Raw genomic sequence first — 18,842 nt, 5'->3', positions numbered from 1 at the left:
ACTGAAAAGAGTTTTTATATTTTCTTTGAAAATTATTATTATGAAAGTAATAAGAATGAAACAGTTCATTAATGATCTGTGAAAATAAATGAAAGAAAAAACAGTGGATTTTATTTGCTTTTAATTATTTTGTTTAAAAAAATTCAAAAATTTCATTATGTTTTTCAGCATAAGAATCTGAAGATGATATTTAGCAAATTTGATACATAAATTTCAGCCAAATTCAAAAAATGTAAATTTAAACGTGTCCTCTTTGGCGTGGAATACCTCAAATGCGTCCTAGAATAGTAATGTTTTTATATTATCCATTTTAAATTGACTGAACATAAACTCCACTCCATTAATCGATAGAAAAATAAATAAATACCACAAGACAATAGCCAAATTAGGACGTACTAAGTCCCCTAATTAGCTATATGACAAAGAGTTGGACTTTTATAAAATATATGAGTTAAAACAAAAAAAAAAATTGTCTTAAAATAATAAGGAAATAAGTTATTCTTCTGCTAATAAGCAAATTTAGGATGTTATTCAACTTGACTTACATTCAAAATTTGCTTATTTTCAAGAGTATATGTAAGGTTTCCATTCAGGAAAATTGATATTTAGAGTATGTATTTTTAAATCTACGATTGTTCTTCTTCACATAAGTAAATTTGAACATAAGTCCTCTTAATTTATATTTTGAATTTGTTTATTTTAAAAATTACAACGTGCCTTAAAAGAAAATTGATATTGGGAAGACAGTTTTATGATATTTTTTACAAGATAGACGAAAGTATCATCTTTTACTAAATCACCAAATATTTATCTGCTCATTATCAAATATTGGGTTATTGATTGATTATTTTTAAGAGTACGTGTTACCATAAAGAAATATTGATATTAAGAAGTTAATTTTATGATATTTCTTACAATGAAGATGTGAGTATCATCTTTTATTAAATCAATGAATATATCTATTCTAATAAGTAAATTTAGAACACTAACCCTCTTGATTTATATTCCAAATTTGCTCATTTTTAAGAGTACAGGTTCCCATAAAGGAAAATTGATATTGAGAAGTCAGCTTTAAGATATTTTTTTAAGGAAAATGAAAGTATTATCTTCCACTAAATGTGAAGAAAATTGATATTGAGAAGTCAGCTTTAAGATATTTTTTTAAGGAAAATGAAAGTATTTCTTCCACTAAATGTGAAGAAAGTGGAAAAGTAATAAGTATATAATATTATAATACTGTTGTTATTCAAAATTAATTTTGGTACGTTCTATCTTCGTTTTCTTTTGTAATAATTTCTAAAATTTTAAGATTCTTGAATTATTTCTAGTAGACAGATGGTTTTGAAATTTCACATAAAGGTGTAATACACCTTAAAGAAAATGTATTTAAATTAGTATCATCTTTCCCTAGAATTCACTACTGTCTTAATAGCATTTCTTTATAGGAGATATTTTCGGAACACAATTATTATAGAATATTTATATCTATCAATATATTGTAATAAAGTTTGTTTTGCTCTTCGGTGGAAATTTTTATTATTGTCGAATTTTAATCACATTTATTGAAAATGAAAATTGGATTGATTCTAAATTGGCTTATTTTGGAGTGCCAAACTACTATTTTTGTATATTGTATCTTCGACTAAATATGAAGAAAGTTGAAAAGTAATAAGTATTATAATACTATTATTATTTCACTACTTGGAAATTGAGAAACTGTCATGTTAAAAACATCATCAACATGAGACTTGGTTAAAAACCAACCGACGATGCTATCTGCAGTCGCCTTAAAATTTACTGTGCGTTTATTAGCACTAAGTGGTTTGAATTACCATCCCACATCTCCATTTTCGTTCGTGGAACGAGACCGGCGGCTTTCCGTCACGAAAATCGCCCATCCCGTGCATTTTTCTCCCGCGTCACCTCGCACACGGATCTTCACATGTCTGCGGACGGTGCCTACACCGGGTTTTTTGTCTGGTCGCGAAACTGAATGCTACGTGTGGGCCGGGCAATAAACAATTACGGATTTTTCAACACAAATATGCATTATGGGATGTCTGGTTATCGTAGAAATTGCCTTATTGGACCGTCGGCCGGTAATAAGCGCGTGGGGGTTGCGGGAACTGCAATTTCACCGCGCTAAAATTCGATTTGATGTGTACGAATTAGAAATTTGATATGTTCAGGGTGTGCTCGTCGATATCGCGGCGGCATCAGCACTTTCCCGACGCCCGTTCGGATAGTTGCATGTGTTCGACCGTGTGCGAGTAACTGTGCTTCTTTTTGATTTATCCCCGTGGTGAAGAAACAGTAAACCGAGGAGCGTAAATATGTCATTCGCAATTAAAGTCGTACATTCATCGCGAGATTTATCGTCTCACTGGACAACGGGTAATAAGCTGGCTGCATCAGAATGGTGCCTTTTTACTGCTTGAAACATGAATAATGATCAAGCGTGATGTGACGAGATAATTGACAAACACTTTTGAAACGCTACAAAGTATTCTAAATATTATGGACGGCTATTATTATAGTTCACAATGGTTGCTCTCCCAACAAGAGAACGTTACAGAATCGTATGAAAGAGCCTAACATAAAGTTCGAATTAGATTTGCTTCACTACGACCATTGCAAGTGGTAGATACAGACCAGTATTTGTAACTGTTGATTGTTGACTATAGAAATTTATGTTTCTGTAGCTGTGTTTATTGTAAATAATATAAATTGATTTGTATTCTAGTTTACCTATTTTAGTCACTTCAAAGCTACTGTGATAAACCAATTAGGATCTCTGTAAATCCTTTAAAGGTTACATTAAATATTTAGACCGAAATTTTGAAACTTAAAATACTATAAGATTTTTATATGGATTGTGTTTGCCTCTTGCAAATATGTCTTAAATTTTCCATAGTGTGGTAAAAAACACCTTGAAGAAAGATAAATTTGTATCGAATTACTTTTCCCTTAATCTTACTTCAGTATTATCTTAATGGCTTCATAGGGATGTACTCCGGAAATAACATCTTATGAATATATAGTAGACTGTTTCAAAAAAATCGACAATTTTTTTTCTCATTTATATCGAAAATCTCGTTGGAAATGGTAAAAAAAAACACCGTGAAAGTTACAGCTCTTAATATTAATATTAAGAGGTGCCGCATCGTAAATTTTAATTTCCCGTTTAAATAACACGGGAACGGTGTTGTCTTGGATTTTGAAATTTTTTATCTCTCGTTAGAGATAATATTTCATAATGATCGAAACAGATTTTTATAGAAAATTTAACGCTCTACAAAAAATGTCTCTTACAGTTTTTTGATATATTCATTTTTTCAAAAGTTATTTAACATTAAAGTTGGAATGATTTAAAATTGTGAGATTTTTCTCATTTTCTGACGCAACCATCAATTTTATGGGAAAATTTTATATGACATTTTTAGTAGAGAATTCAATTTCCTATAATTTATTTCCGAAAAAGTTTTTGATATTTTTTACAGATCATAAGTTACCTGCTGAAAATTAAAAATTTTATTAAATAAATGATATTTTACTGCTTAAAATAAAGCATTTTATTAAAAAAAAAAAAAAAAAATAGATTTTTACTAAAAAAATTGATTGTTTATTATAATCAAAGTATTATGTATCGTTACACTATCATCATACTTTTACAACAATTTGGCAATTTTTTTCTGTATTGTAATTGCTCTTCATTTCTCGTGAAACAATTATTGCTAGTTATAAATGAATATAGAAAAAAATTGCCAAATTGTAGTGTAACGATATATACTACTTTGATTATAATAAACAATCAATTTTTTTAGTAAAAATCTATTTATTTAAATAAAATGCTTAATTTTAAGCAGTAAAAATAACATTTATTTTTAGTTTTTTGCAGATAACTTATGTTCTGTAAAAAATATCAAAAACTTTTTCGGAAATAAATTATAGGAAATTGAATTCTCTACAAAAAATGTCATATAAAATTTTCCCATAAAGTTGATGGTTGCGTCAGAAAATGAGGAAAATGTCAATATTTTAAATCAATCCAACTTTAATGTTAAATAACTTTTGAAAAAATTAATATATCAAAAAACTGTAAGAGGCATTTTTTGTAGAGTGTTAAATTTTCTATAAAAATCTGTTTCGATCATTTTGAAATATTATCTCTAACGAGAGTTAAAAAATTTCAAAATCTAAGAGGACACCGTTCCCGTGTTATTTAAACAGGAAATTAAAATTTACGATGCGGCACCTCTTAATATTAATATTAAGAGCTGTAACTTTCATTTGTCGATTTTTTTAAACAGTCTAATATAGAGGATATATTAATTTTATGGATCACCAATACCAATACTGTATTAAAGTTTCTTTTAGTCAGTATTCACTTTGATACATTCTACCTTCATTTTCCTTTGGAATAACTTCAAAAATTTTAAATTGTTGAATTGCTTCTAATAATCAGCTACTTTTGAAATTTCACTTAATGGTGTAAAACACATTGAAGAAATTGTATATCAATTTGTATTGAATCCTCTTTCCTTAGACCTCACTGCAGTACTATCTTAATAGTTTCTCTTCATAGAAATATACTTTGGAAAGAATATAGTACCATCTTTCTCTTGAACTCACTACTGCCTTAATAGCATTTTTTATGGGAGATATTTTCGGAACACATTTATTATATAATATTTATATCAATATATTGTAATAAGGTTTGTTATGCTCTTCGGTGGGAATTTTGATTATTGAATTTTATTCATATTTATTGAAAATGAAAATTGGGTTGATTCTAAATTGGCTTATTTTGAAGTGTTAAATTACTGTTTTTGTATATTAAGAAGACATTTTACTGCATTTTTATCAGTAAGGTACGATCATCTGAATTATACTCTATAAATTTGCTTATTTTGGAGAATTCAGCCTACTATCAAGCAATTTAGATATTGAAAAGACAATTTTTCTGAGTAATACATCTTTCACTAATTGAAAGTAGTCTATTAAAAGGGAGTAAATCAGTAATTTATCTATCATAAAAGAAATATGCGATATACTGATCTAAGATAATCACTTTCTTCCACTCTCTTTCCGAGGACTGTTAAATGGCAATGGCCAATTTATTGTACGGACGTTATTAGACTTAATGCCAATAAAATGTTTAAATCACCACACGCAGTTAAGATATATTCAGAAAGTATTAATTTCCATGGTTTTAAAAATAAATAATAAAAACACTTTTCCATTATCTTTCCATATATATATTGTCTGTTATAATTAAATAAAAATGCGACGAACTTTCTAATCCCCGCACGTTGAATTCGCTCTAAAACAACGGGCCAAGGCATCTAATCTAGCTATTTCGCTACCGAGCCGGTAATTACTTACAATTCAGGTTACCGACAATAATTGTTATTATTAACGCCAATTTCACTCGGTTGGAGACTAGACAGCCTCTGCAGATATATCTCGTTAAATTAAATTCCAATGCTCTCTCGGCCGCACGGTGAGTTATGTAACCGTTGCTTGTTCCTCTTGGTTTATGCAAGACAACGAACGATCGTCGTGGTTATTGAGACGAATGGGAATAGATCGGGAGCCTGGCTCCAATGAATTATCGGTCAATTAAATCGGTCTTCATAAATTTCAACTAGTTGATACGTATGAGAATGAGGTTTTGTAATGTTGGACGTTGACTGGTTAGCTTTGTGACTGATGGAGAACTTGATGGGTGGAGTGAGACTTCGGCTCAGAGGAAATGGAGGGAAGGGAAGGGAAGAGTAAGGAAGATGCTGTAGATGATTTTTGAACATTTTGACTTGATTTCGAACCGATGAAGACAAGTCCAAATGAAATGCTATAGTTTTTAGTATGTTTAATGGATGTAGAAGTTGATTATGATGTCCTATTTACTTTTGCAGGCACCAATGGCAGATGACGATGGCGGATCCTCGCACAAACCGACGTCTTCGCACAACAACAGACCTCAGGCAAGTTAAGCGACACGAACAGATGACCGTAATCGGCACATTAGCACGTACCCGGCACGATAATTAATTATTGTTTATCTGACGACGTTCCCGGGGTACGCCCCCGCGTGACGCCGCGCCAGCACCAGTATAAACAATCCGATAAAATCTCGGGCCTTGTCCAGGGGAAGAAAAATCAACGAAAAAAAAGTCACTTTGTGTGTGTGTGTGTGTGTATTTTTTAGAAATGTTTTGCGGTTATGAACAGAACGAACAAAAAATGACATAAAGGATGGCAACAATTTGTAGAACATGCATGTGAACCGTGGATTATTTTTACTCGTTTTGTATTTTTTTCGTTCACATGGCGGTGTGCAGGTGCCGCAGATACATACGTTGGTCGCTCAGACGTGTATGTATATGCCTTTGTTGGCAGCCATCCGACCATAACTCCTGTTCCGAGAAACTTTTTCACCGGTCGTTTTGTTTAATTAACTTTGCTGCAGATTAGCTCTCCGCTTTTCCGTTGCTTTGACCATCTTTCCATTCGGTCGGTTCGATTGGGGACGGGACGGTTAGATATGCTGGCTGATCGATGATGCGTTTTGCCGTTGAGAGTTGCGTGCGTTTCGAGTCGCAGTTGTGGTACGTGAAAGTCACTGATAAGTTCTTAATCACCGGTAATTTATAGAGCCACCGTTTGATTGTAGGGGCTATTGTTCCACGTACGATTCAAATTAAGTCATACCAATTAATGACTCAGGCCAATGGCCACAATAATAATGTCGTGGAGATATTATTGTGTTTATAGAATGACACCGGTAGTACTTTGGTCTATTGGAGTTTATTAATAGTTCTATTGAAAAAGTGTGAGTCAGTTTGGGACCGTAAACGAAATCTTTTGTTTGGGATTTGATTTTCTTGGAATGAATTAAATGTGGGAGGTTCGTTAAAGAAACAACGAGACAAAAGAAAGAAACACGTACTTTTTATTATACTGCCTTTAAAAAGTTTGTATCATCTTATTTCTTTGAATCTTTGAATCCACATAAATTTTGTAATGGTCATTAAATTTATGGATCACCAACATAACACATCGTTCAATAAGTCCCGAAACTAACAACGAAAACAACATTTTTTTTTCAAAAATCATTTTTATTCATCAATATAATGTCCTTTTAGAGTGATACAATCGTTCCAACGCCTTTCCAACATTTCTATACCATGTTTATAAAAGGATTTATCCTTTGCTTCAAAATAAGATTCAGTTTCGGTAATGACCTCCTCTTTCGAGCCAAATTTTTTTCCCTGGAGCATTTTTTTGAGATCAGCAAAGCCAGTAGTCACTATGGGCTAAATCTGGCGAATACGGGGGATGGGGAAGCAAATCAAAGCCCAATTCGTTCAATTTTGTTTTCATGGACTTGCTGCTTGCTGTTTTGTTCCACTGAAAGCAATTGCTGCACCCACTTGGAAAAAACCTTTTTCATGCTCAATTTTTCATGAAGGATTGTAAATACGCTTCCAGATGATATCTGTGTCATTTCTGCAATTTCACGGACCTTTGCGATTTTTCATTATGACTTTAACATTTCACTCACATTTTCCGGTGTAACGGCTTCCAATGGACTACCCGAACGATCCGCATTGTTTATGTCCTTAGACCACATTTAAACTTAGCATATCACCGATAAATCGTTGGTTTGGATAGAAAGAAGTCCGGGTAATGTTTTTCAAGCCATTCTACGGTGTTTTTTCCCATTAAAAGACAATGTTTTGTCAACACGCAAAACTCACTTTTCTCCATTTTTCAAACAAATTACAAAGTGACTTTACTCTAACCTCGATAACTCTGCTGTTTGTGGTCTGATCGACGTGAAATTTTTACACGTCCGTACTCTAGGGAAACGTGGCCAGTTTGGTACTACTAGGACCATTTCTGGGTTAGTCTCGGGACTTATTGAACGATGTGTTATTAGGATAACTTCAATAAAGGTTCTTCAATTACTTCTAGTAAGCAGTATCTTTGAAATTCCTCTTAATGGTGGAAAACACCTTGAAAAAGAAAGAAGATTTGTTAAGAATCCCCTTTCTCTAGGCCTCATTACAGTACTACCCTAATGGGTTTTTTTTTCACTTTGGAATCACATCTCGTAAACCTAGAAGACATTAAATTTATGGATCATCAGTATATCGTAATATACAATATTCTAAATTCGACGTACTTTTTGGTATGTCCTATCTTTGTTTTCTTCTGGAATAACTTTAAAAAGTTCCTCAATTCCTTCTAGTGAAATTTTCTCTTTCCCTAGACCTTACTATTATTATAGTAAAGTAGTTAAAGGCTTTTCTTCACAAGAATATACTTTTGAACCAACGTCTCGTCAACATAGATGTTATATTAAATTTATGGATCATCATTATATTGAAATAATTACTCGAATTTACTCAATTCGAGGTTCACCTTGATACGTTCTATCTTCATTTGCTTTGAAATAACTTCAAAAACTTCAAGGTTCTTGAAGGTGTAAAATACCTTTAAGAAAGTGTACATAATTTTGGTCTTAAGAGAATACAATTTGAAACCAATATTTCATGAACGTCTAATTTAAATCTATTTTCAGTCGCCTCCCATTCGATTTTCACTGGAACAATTACGTTTCCCAACGGACCACGGTCCGTCGCTGACGCCCACGCACGTTCACCTTGCGTAAAAATTAATATTAATTTCGGCCTTTTCGAATTTTCAAAATGACACGATGACATCACACCGCATTTAATTCGGTAAACAAGCGGAATTGCCACCTACATCTGTTTTGTTTGCGAACGTGTAACCCAAATGTGTGTGTTTGTAATAAACTACAGCGCAATAAACCGTATGTATTAGTTTAGTAAAATTTATGGTCGTGGAGGAAGTGTAAATAAATGCGTTCACGGTCCCTTTTCTGTTCCATTGCCAGAACCGTCCGGGATCCGTCGTGAAAGCTTCGCCAACTGAAGGAACTCACGGCGAACGTGCCCCATTAGAATAATAATTTTCATTATTACAAATTATACATCCGTGGCTCGTGATAGCGGCTGATTTATACGTGCTCGCAATCATTTTAACAATAAACATTATAAATTCATTATTGCCCGCATAAATTAGCGTTCGCTTTGGAGGAAAAATCGGAAAACAAATTACAATAGATTGGACTGATTGTGAGTGTGGACGCCGATTTGTTAAGTTTCCCTTCACGTTCGTAAATGTGAAGAACGTGCCCCTTTCGGTTTAAGGTCGCATTCGCCGGGTTATATCCAAGGATTACAACAGCACATCCGATCATTTCGCTTGCCAATTTGCAATTGGCACATGTGCACTGTTTATCGTAGATGAGTTGTTGGTTTTCTATATTTATTTTCAATGTTCATTCAATTTTGAACAAAATTTAGGTGAAGAGGGACTAAAGTCGGCTGCAGAATGTCATTACCACCCTAAGGTCGAGTTTCGTTTGCGACCTGAACAAGCGGGCTCGCATAAATTATCCCCAAATTTACATTTATTTGTATTTTAGTAAGTAAAAATTATGTGTGACCATCTCGACGCAATAATTGTAGAACACTTCTGTAAATTTAAAAATTTTTGAGTATTAATATAATTATATTATTATAAAATTAATATTTATAAATTTACATCGTATAATATATAATACATTTTGTGCATTTATATTTGATATTTATAGATGAAATAAAATAACTAAATATAAACCAAAATTTAAAATATATAAATTTTATTAAATATATATAAAATATATATAAATAAATATAAAATATATAAATAAATATAAAATAATTTAACTATAAATATATATAAAAAAAATATTGTGAAAGTTACAGCTCTTAATAATAATATTAAGAGGTGCTATATCGTAAATTTTAATTACCCCTTTAAATAACACGGGAACGGTGTTCTCTTGAATTTTGAAATTTTTTAACTCTCGTTAGAGATAATATTTCAATATGATCAAAATAGCTTTTTATAGAAAATTTAACGCTCTACAAAAAATGATTCTTACAGTTTTTTGATATTTTCATTTTTTCAAAAGTTATTTAACATTAAAGTTGGAATGATTTAAAATTGTGAGATTTTTCTCATTTTCTGACGCAACCATCAACTTTATGGGAAAATTTTATATGACATTTTTAGTAGAGAATTCAATTTCCTATAATTTATCTCCGAAAAAGTTTTTGATATTTTTTACAGATCATAAATTACCTGCAGAAAACTAAAAATTTTATTAAATAAATGTTATTTTACTGCTTAAAATTAAGCATTTAATTTAAATACATAGATTTTTATTAAAAAAATTGATTGTTTATTATAATCAAAGTAGTATATATCGTTACACTAACAGACTTTTTCAACAATTTGGCAATTTTTTTCTGTATTCACTTATAACGAGTGCTTTACGAAAAATGAAGAGCAATTACAATACTATATATATTTATCTGATTTGTGATGAAGAAAATTCTGGACTATGATACATTTTTGTAGATCATTAGTCGTTCACTGAATAAGCGGTTTTTAATTAATACGCGATATATGCTTAGAGTGAAATCATGACCAATGATCACATAATAATTTATTATCCCAATTGCTTACAACTAAAAAGTATGGCTATATTTTAAAATATCTATAATAAATACTAAAAAGCATTTAGTTACTGAATTCTCAAACAAGCGAAATAATACACAACATATTTTATACAAGTTACATAATATATAACACTGATATTTTCAAATAGTTTAATGGAAAAGTAATGTTGTATATCAGGGGTGGCCAGCTCCTTGATAGTCCGAGCCATTTTTCATAATTTGAAATGTTTCACGTATTATGCAAAAAATATATTAAACATTTGTTTACAAAAATTATACTTATTGAAAAGTACAAAATATGTGTATTGAATTTAAATATTAAAAATTAAACATTTATTTTACTTCTCTTGATAATTCTGGAATGAAAAGGGAACGGGGGTACATTTATCGAGAGCCACAAATAATCCTTCAAAGAGCCTCAGGTTGGCCATCTCTGCTATATATTAATAAAATCATAAATATCTTAGTTTTTGTCAATAGGATTAATTTTAGTTCATAACAGATGAGATAAAAATAAAGAATTTTTTTTCTAATTTTATACATTTTTATTAGTTTTTATAAATAAGGCTATTTTATTTAATTTATGACTACCTGTGATAATAATTTACAAAAACTAAGTTTCTTTAATTTAGTCAGTCTCTAATTTTCTCAAGAAGTGAAGATTAAACAAATGTTTCCAAAAATATGAAATACTTATTATATAATCGAGTAAATTTTTTGACCCGCAATTGATCCTCTGTTACGTATACCTGGGTTTTACGACCTACTTTTTTTTGGGGTTCTGGGCGGGGCTTAGCGAGAGAGGGTCGCAAAGGATTTTGTTTGGAAAGTGGTAATGCCATTTTGCAGCCCACTGTAAGTCTCAGTTAACTTGAGCAGCTCCGTCTCTAATGTTTCAAACTATGTTATGAGCCTGTGATGGACCACGATTCATCGAAAATCGTAATTGTTTCTGAGAGCCCGCCGGAAAATAGACTTAACGATTGTAACGTTAGAATACGGCAAGTGCGGCACGTTCTCCAATTTACCCCCAATCCGGACGCCTGAAAATGTAACGCCGAACGTTTTCAACGTGTCCGGTTCTTCGGCCGCGTGTATTTTTCAGAGAAAGTGAAAAAAACGTTGCTTTGACCTTCATTCCGGTTGTCATTATATTTATGTCCGTGTTGAAACCTCCTCGGTCAATTAAATGCTGTCCGATAGCGGCGTTTTATTATTTATTTTTTATTTTATGTCCGCGCCGTGTTCGACGATTTAATGGCCCTAGTTGAAGAGTTGGAAAAACTTTCCTGTTAAACTGCGACCGTTAATGAAGGGATTATGTTTGACGCTCAAATAATCACGTGGGAAAATACAAGAAACCGGCGACATTATGGTTTATGTTATGAAAAGTAAATATAGAAAGTCCATTTAAAATGTGTTGTTGTACGTGAATAATTTTCTCTTCAACTTGTCAATTTATTTAATAAACTACTCTCCGTCACCGGTCAATCGTTCAATTATTATTTTCTATGGACCCGATGTCTCTTCATTTTGCGAACCAACCGATGCTTTGTCCATACACTTTATTGGGTCAACGTGGCCGAAATTGTCTAAACGGATTGTGAAAAAAAATTGGTTATTGAATATATAAAATGTTTGCTGACAACTGGGACAATCTTTTGAAAAAGTGCCATTGTTGTTTCGTTTTCGTTGCCAATTACGCCAGATTAACACGGTTGTCTACAAACAATACGAAATATCGCCTGTATTGTGTTGCAACAGATGCTTATTCTATTTCCGGACGGTTTATTAAATAAAAATCTGTACGTGTCGAATTTAGGTACGGTTTAATTAATTTGTAACAGTGAAACAATGTTTTAAAAACAGATATTTCGTTCTAATTTGAACTGTATTATCTTAAAAATATTTATTTTGGTCACTTTTCTTTGTTAAAATTTGAAATAATTGATTTTTAAGATTATTAATTTAGATATATCATTATCTAATTAATGGTTTTTCCAATTATAAATGTAGCTTCCAGTCGTTGTTTTTCAATACATTTTTATCATTTTTTCTTGAACATTAATTAAATATTCAGTCAAGAATATCCAATTAACGAATAATTTGGTAATTTTAATTTATTATTTCAAGGTTTTTATTTATTTTTCCTGACTGTCAATTATAATGCTTTCAGATATTCGTAATTCAAATATTCGAATAATTTTAAAAAAGTTGTTTATCCAAATATTTGGTTACATATTGACTGTTTCAATATTATTTCGATATTCTAATTATGAAAAATTGTTGAAACTATAAGTAAATTAAATTTCTAAATTGTTGTCTTAAAGAATATTTTTGACTAGCTTTTAAAACGATAATACTATTATATAAAATATAATATCCAAATACGTATGGATATAATAAATTTTATAATTAAATATTCGAATATTTGATTTTTATAAAACTTATTATGAATATTCGAATATTCAAATTAATCAAATTTAATTTGGAGTCTTAGTGAAGGAAATAAGATGTTTTCTGAAAATTTATAGTTATAATTAATTTAACAAAATATATATTTTTTGATTCATTTCATAAAAAAATTGTTGAAATAATAATTTAAAATATCTAAATTAATAACTAAATGAATATTTTTTGTGAACTAAATTATGTAATTTTAAAACTGAATATTCAAAAATTTAAATATCCAAATACGAATTGAAACAATAAAATTTTTAATTGATTATTCGAATAAATCTTATTATAAAACTCTAATTATAAATATTTGAATTCTCAAATTGTGCTAATAAGTACATAAATATTCGAATATTTGATTTTTATAAGACTCATATTATGAATATTCGAATATTCAAATTTTCCAATTTAATTTGGAGTCTTAGTTAAGGAAATAAGATGTCTTCTGAAAACTTATAGTTATAATTAATTTAAATAAATATATATTTTTTGATTCATTACATAAAAAATTTGTTGAAATAATAAATTAAAATATCTAAATTAATAGCCAAATGAATATTTTTCGTGAACTAAATAATGTAATTTTAAAATTGAATATTAAAAAATTTGAATATCCAAATAGGTATTGAAACTATAAAATTTCTAATTGATTATTCGTATAATTTAGTTTTATAAGACTCTAATTATGAATATTTGAATCCTCAAATTGTACTAATAAGTACATAAATATTCGAATATTTGATTTTTCTTATGAATATTCGAATTATTAGAATTGAATTTGAAGTCTTCTGAAAATTTATAGTTATATTTAATTTAAAAAAATATATTTTTTGATTCATTTCACAAAAAAATTTGTTGAAATAATAAATTAAAATATCTAAATTAATAGCTAAATGAATATTTTTTGTGAACTAAATAATGTAATTTTAAAATTGAATATTTAAAATTTGAATATCCAAATACGTATTGAAACAATAAAATTTCTAATTGATTATTCGAATAATTTAGTTTTATAAAACTCTAATTATGAATATTTGAATTCTCAAATTGTGCTAATAAGTATTTAAATATTCGAATATTTGATTTTTATGAATTTCTTATTATGAATATTCGAATATTCAAATTATTCGAATTTAATTTGGAGACTTAGTTAAGGAAATAAGATGTCTTCTGAAAATTTATAGTTATAATTAATTTAAAAAATGTATATTTTTTGATTCATTTCATAAAAAATTTAAAAAATTAAATTAAAAATAAATTAAAATATCTAAAATAATAGCTAAATGAATATTTTTTGTGAACTAAATAATTTTAAAATTGAATATTCAAACATTTGAATATCCAAATACGTATTAAAACAATTTCTATTTGATTATTCGAATAATTTAGTTTTATAAAACTCTAATTATGAATATTTGAATTCTCAAGTTGTACTAATAAGTACGAGTAGAATTTGTTGTCTTAGTAAAGGAGACAAAATATTTTTTTAAGTTTTATGGTTATAATTAATATATAATATTTTTCATGAAAAAGCTTTCCAATTATATAATTGAATATTCGGATTTTAAAATAGTCTTAGTTCTCTGTAAATTTATAGATATAACATAATTAATTATTTAAAAAATATTTTGAATATTTAAGTTTTTTATGAAAAATAAATGAATAAATAAATTAAAATATATCTAAATACTGTGTAGTTTTTACTGACTAATAAATCTGAATACTTAAAATGGAACAAAATAATAAATTTTTAAAAAGTCATATTTATTTTAATTATTGGTTTAAGTTAAATTAATTAACTTAAATTACTGACTAAATGTTGGATTTCCTTTGTTCTTAATTTTAACTGTTCTACTTTTGTTATGTATTATTATTTAGATAATAACGAATAAAATATACCCAATAAATAATCCATAAAACTATTATCAGCCTTTTAACAATTTTCGGCTGATTATCTAGTTCCGTCAAAGTAACAACATTAAGGCCAAATAAAAGGTCAATATTGTGTCATTAAAATTCTTTATGGAAAACATTCCGGTTATCTACCAATTCTTAAACTCGTCAATAATTAATAAATTTACGTGCACGATGATTAATATGCACTTTGCGGTGATCATTATTCTAGGAATCGCTGAACTACTTCGCACGGACCACAATGTTTAATAACCACGCGGTTAATTAAAATTAAGTACTATGTTAAGCAAGAAAATATTATGGTCGTACAAGAAACCGGCAAAAATAGCGTTACTACCTAGATTTTTTTAATAACTGTTTTAACTGTTGCGCGTTACACATTCGTACGTACGTTCCTCGTTCATATTTTCACTAGGAAATAATTGTGTGCATATGGAACGCTGCCGAAGATTTATCACCTGATAATAAGATTCCAGTGCCCAAATAAAACTTAATATGTTTTCCTTGTATAGAGATAAGCGCGATAAAAGTAAACCGTAAATTATGATTTTTAGTTTGTCAGATTTAAAATGTATGCCAGTTTAATGATGTTTTATATTTTCATCCTTGACACAAAGAAATTCAATATCAATTGTAAACCGATTATGTGTAGGATATTAATTTATTATTGTGATTTTGAAAATTGTTTGTTGTCCACCATTTCGTAACTGATTAAAATCTATTTCGTGAATGATAATTTTAATAATTTTCTCTTGGCACCACGGACTGTAATTTAAAACTTTTACATTATAATTATAATTGCCCGAGTAACGTTACATGATTGATTCCACCACTAAGATTACTTTCAATTAGTGACAAATCATAATTTATTAGCAATGAGGCAATCGATAAATAGTCTTCGTCGCAATCTGCCTGCGGCAATAAAATATTTAATTAAATCTCGTCTTCGGCGCCCATCGTTATTGCCAATAAACGCACGCCGCCTTCGGTGGGGCTACGGAGCCGTTGTGCACGAGGGTGAATCACACACATATTTTTATTTGGCAAACGACGAGGCTTTAATGTCCGGAGGGTGCGGCTCACGGAGATGCGGCACGGTCCACCCACCGATTGCGAGGCGAGTGCTGCGCCACGAACTTCGCAAGTCAAGGTGGCGATAATTGCTTAATTGTTTTTCCATTTGCCTCCATTGTTAATGCTGATGGGATCGCAAATGGAATTGATTTTCCGGCGCTTCTCTTTACAGTTTTCTAGTGGTTTAATGAGAAACGGAGAATTTCAATAAGCATGTTTTGAAAAGAGATAAAAAAAATGAAAAGTTGTGAACTTGAAAACTCTTCTTGAACAAAAATTTAATAGTTAGTTTTTGACTATGCTAATTTTAGTATTTATAAGAACAATGTTGACTGTTATATTATAATTGAAGAATTAGAAAGAGTTAAAATAATAATAATAATAAATTGAATTATGTTATTTTATAATACTTTTTAAAACATAAAAATATATATAATGTGAAGTAAGAACACATTTAAATATTTCTATACTGTTGAAAATCTATATTCATATAATCTATATATTAGAGTTTTAAATGAAATAAAGACTTAACTTATAATATAGTATTTAAATTTGTCATAGTCATATACATAAATATACATTTAAATCATATTCGAATATTCTTACACATGACGATTTAAACGAATATTCGAAAATATATTCAAATTCGGTTTATTCGGCTAAAATTTAGATGAATATATTAAAAAAATAGTGTAAACCTGAATATATTTAGATATTTGAATATTCATTCATTTTAACATTCAAAATATATTCGAATATTTGAAAATTCAATCGAATTTAATAAATCTATTCGAATATTACTTTAATGAATTTAATCAGAATAGAATTAATTTTTTTTCTGAAACTCGAATATTGGAATAATTTTTTTTATAACTAACTCTAAAAGAGTTTAAAATGAAATTATTAAATTGCGTATAATGTTTAAATATATTACTATAAATATTATAATAATATAAATGAATATTCGAAAATTCTTTACACATGACAATAAAAAAGAATATTCTAAAATATATTCAATTATTTGAAAACTTGATTGATGTAAACATTTAAATGTGTTAATTTGAATATTTATTCATTTAAATAAAATTAATTTTTTTTTAAACTTAGAGGAATTGAATATCAGAACAATTTGATTTTTTGAATATTACACTCTAAGCAAAGTATTAAAAGAGTTATTAACGATATATATATATATATATATATATATATATATATATATATATATATATATATATATATATATTTTTGTAAAAGTCTATTTATTTAAATAAAATGCTTTATTTTAAGAAATAAAATAACATTTATTTAATAAAATTTTTAGTTTTCTGCAGATAACTTATGATCTGTAAAAAATATCAAAAACATTTTCGGAGATAAATTATAGGAAATTGAATTCTCTACAAAAAATGTCCCATAAAGTATATATAACATAAATTTTCCCATAAAGTTGATGGTTGCGTCAGAAAATGAGAAAAATGTCAAAATTTTAAATCAATCCAACTTTAATGTCAAATAACTTTTGAAAAAATGAATATATCAAATGTAAGAGACATTTTTTGTAGAGCATTAAATTTTCTATAAGAATCTGTTTTGATCATTTTTAAATATTATCTCTAACGAGAGTTAAAAAATTTCAAAATCCAAGAGAACATCGTTCCCGTGTTATTTAAACGGGAAATAAAAATTTACGATGTGGCACCTCTTAATATTAAAATTAAGAGCTGTAACTTTCACAGTATTTTTTTTACCATTTCCAACAAGATTTGCGATATAAATAAGAAAAAAAAAATTGTCGATTTTTTTGAAACTGTCATATATATATATATATATATATATATATATATATATATATGTATTCAAATATTTAAAAATTCGATTTATATTTTTATAAATATTTGTATATTCATTCATTTTTTGATTATTCCAATATTCTATACTCATTCAAATATTTGAAAATTGTATAATTTAATAATTTATTTGTTGCACGCTTTTTTCATTATTTATTTATATATTTATTTACCATTATTTTTTCTGAAGCTTGTATTTTGTATATTCGAAGAGTTTAATATTAGAATATTGCGATATTTGAATTTTATATTCTAATTCAAGAATTAGGAGTTTTAAATAAACTAAGGAATTAAATAAAATAATAATAATAATAATAAATGGTATTTAAATAGTATTGAATTAATCTTTTTATTTAAATGTGTATTCGAATATTCCACACACTTAAATACGAACATTCGAATATTTGAAAATTCGATTTATTAGAATATATTATAATAAAAAATAGTGTGAAGTAAGCAAATAAATATATTTGAATATTTATTCTTTTTGGTTTATGATTCATTTGAATAAATTTTTATATTATTATGTACTAGATTTTTATGAATATTAGTCATTAATATATTTTTATATGCTTTTTAGATTAACTCCTTTAGAGAAGGTCAAAACTGAGAGGGTGATCCTTTTTTCTCTTTCAACGTGAGATTTTTTGTTCGGGTCATGAATTTGCTTGGAGAATGTTGGCGTGGTTTTAAGCTTAAACGCTCAAACATAAATTACTTTTTCCCGTACCTAAATAAATGCACGAGTACTGCATCAGGTGCCAACGCGAAAAAATATAATCGACGCCTGAATCGATCGTGATTATCTCAAGTACGCGAAGGTTGGCCAGATACAATGGGCGAACTTGCGGCACTTTGGTTTCGCCATTACTTATTATTTATTTATAATTATTATTTCATCTCGTTTCGAATGAAAAATCCCACAAGCCGACATTTCCAATCGAATTCC

At 28.6% G+C, this 18,842-nt stretch overlaps 1 protein-coding gene across 9 annotated transcripts in view; it reads left to right on the top strand.

Moving 5' to 3' along the window:
* Positions 1-18,842, top strand: part of LOC109604795 (rho GTPase-activating protein 21-B) — a 222,498-nt gene that overhangs the window by 11,910 nt on the left and 191,746 nt on the right. For all 9 annotated transcript variants that reach the window (XM_049967997.1, XM_049968001.1, XM_049968000.1 and 6 more), the window contains exon 2: positions 5,919-5,987. In XM_049967997.1, coding sequence (XP_049823954.1) covers positions 5,925-5,987 — 63 coding nt within the window. In that variant the 5' untranslated portion in view covers positions 5,919-5,924. The remainder of the gene's footprint in view (positions 1-5,918; positions 5,988-18,842) is intronic.

Source organism: Aethina tumida, chromosome 5 (genome assembly GCF_024364675.1).
Source record: "Aethina tumida isolate Nest 87 chromosome 5, icAetTumi1.1, whole genome shotgun sequence".
Classification (NCBI taxonomy): Eukaryota; Metazoa; Arthropoda; class Insecta; order Coleoptera; family Nitidulidae; genus Aethina; species Aethina tumida.
Note: the sequence above shows the minus strand (reverse complement) of the source record. Positions and strands in the feature narration are given on the sequence as shown.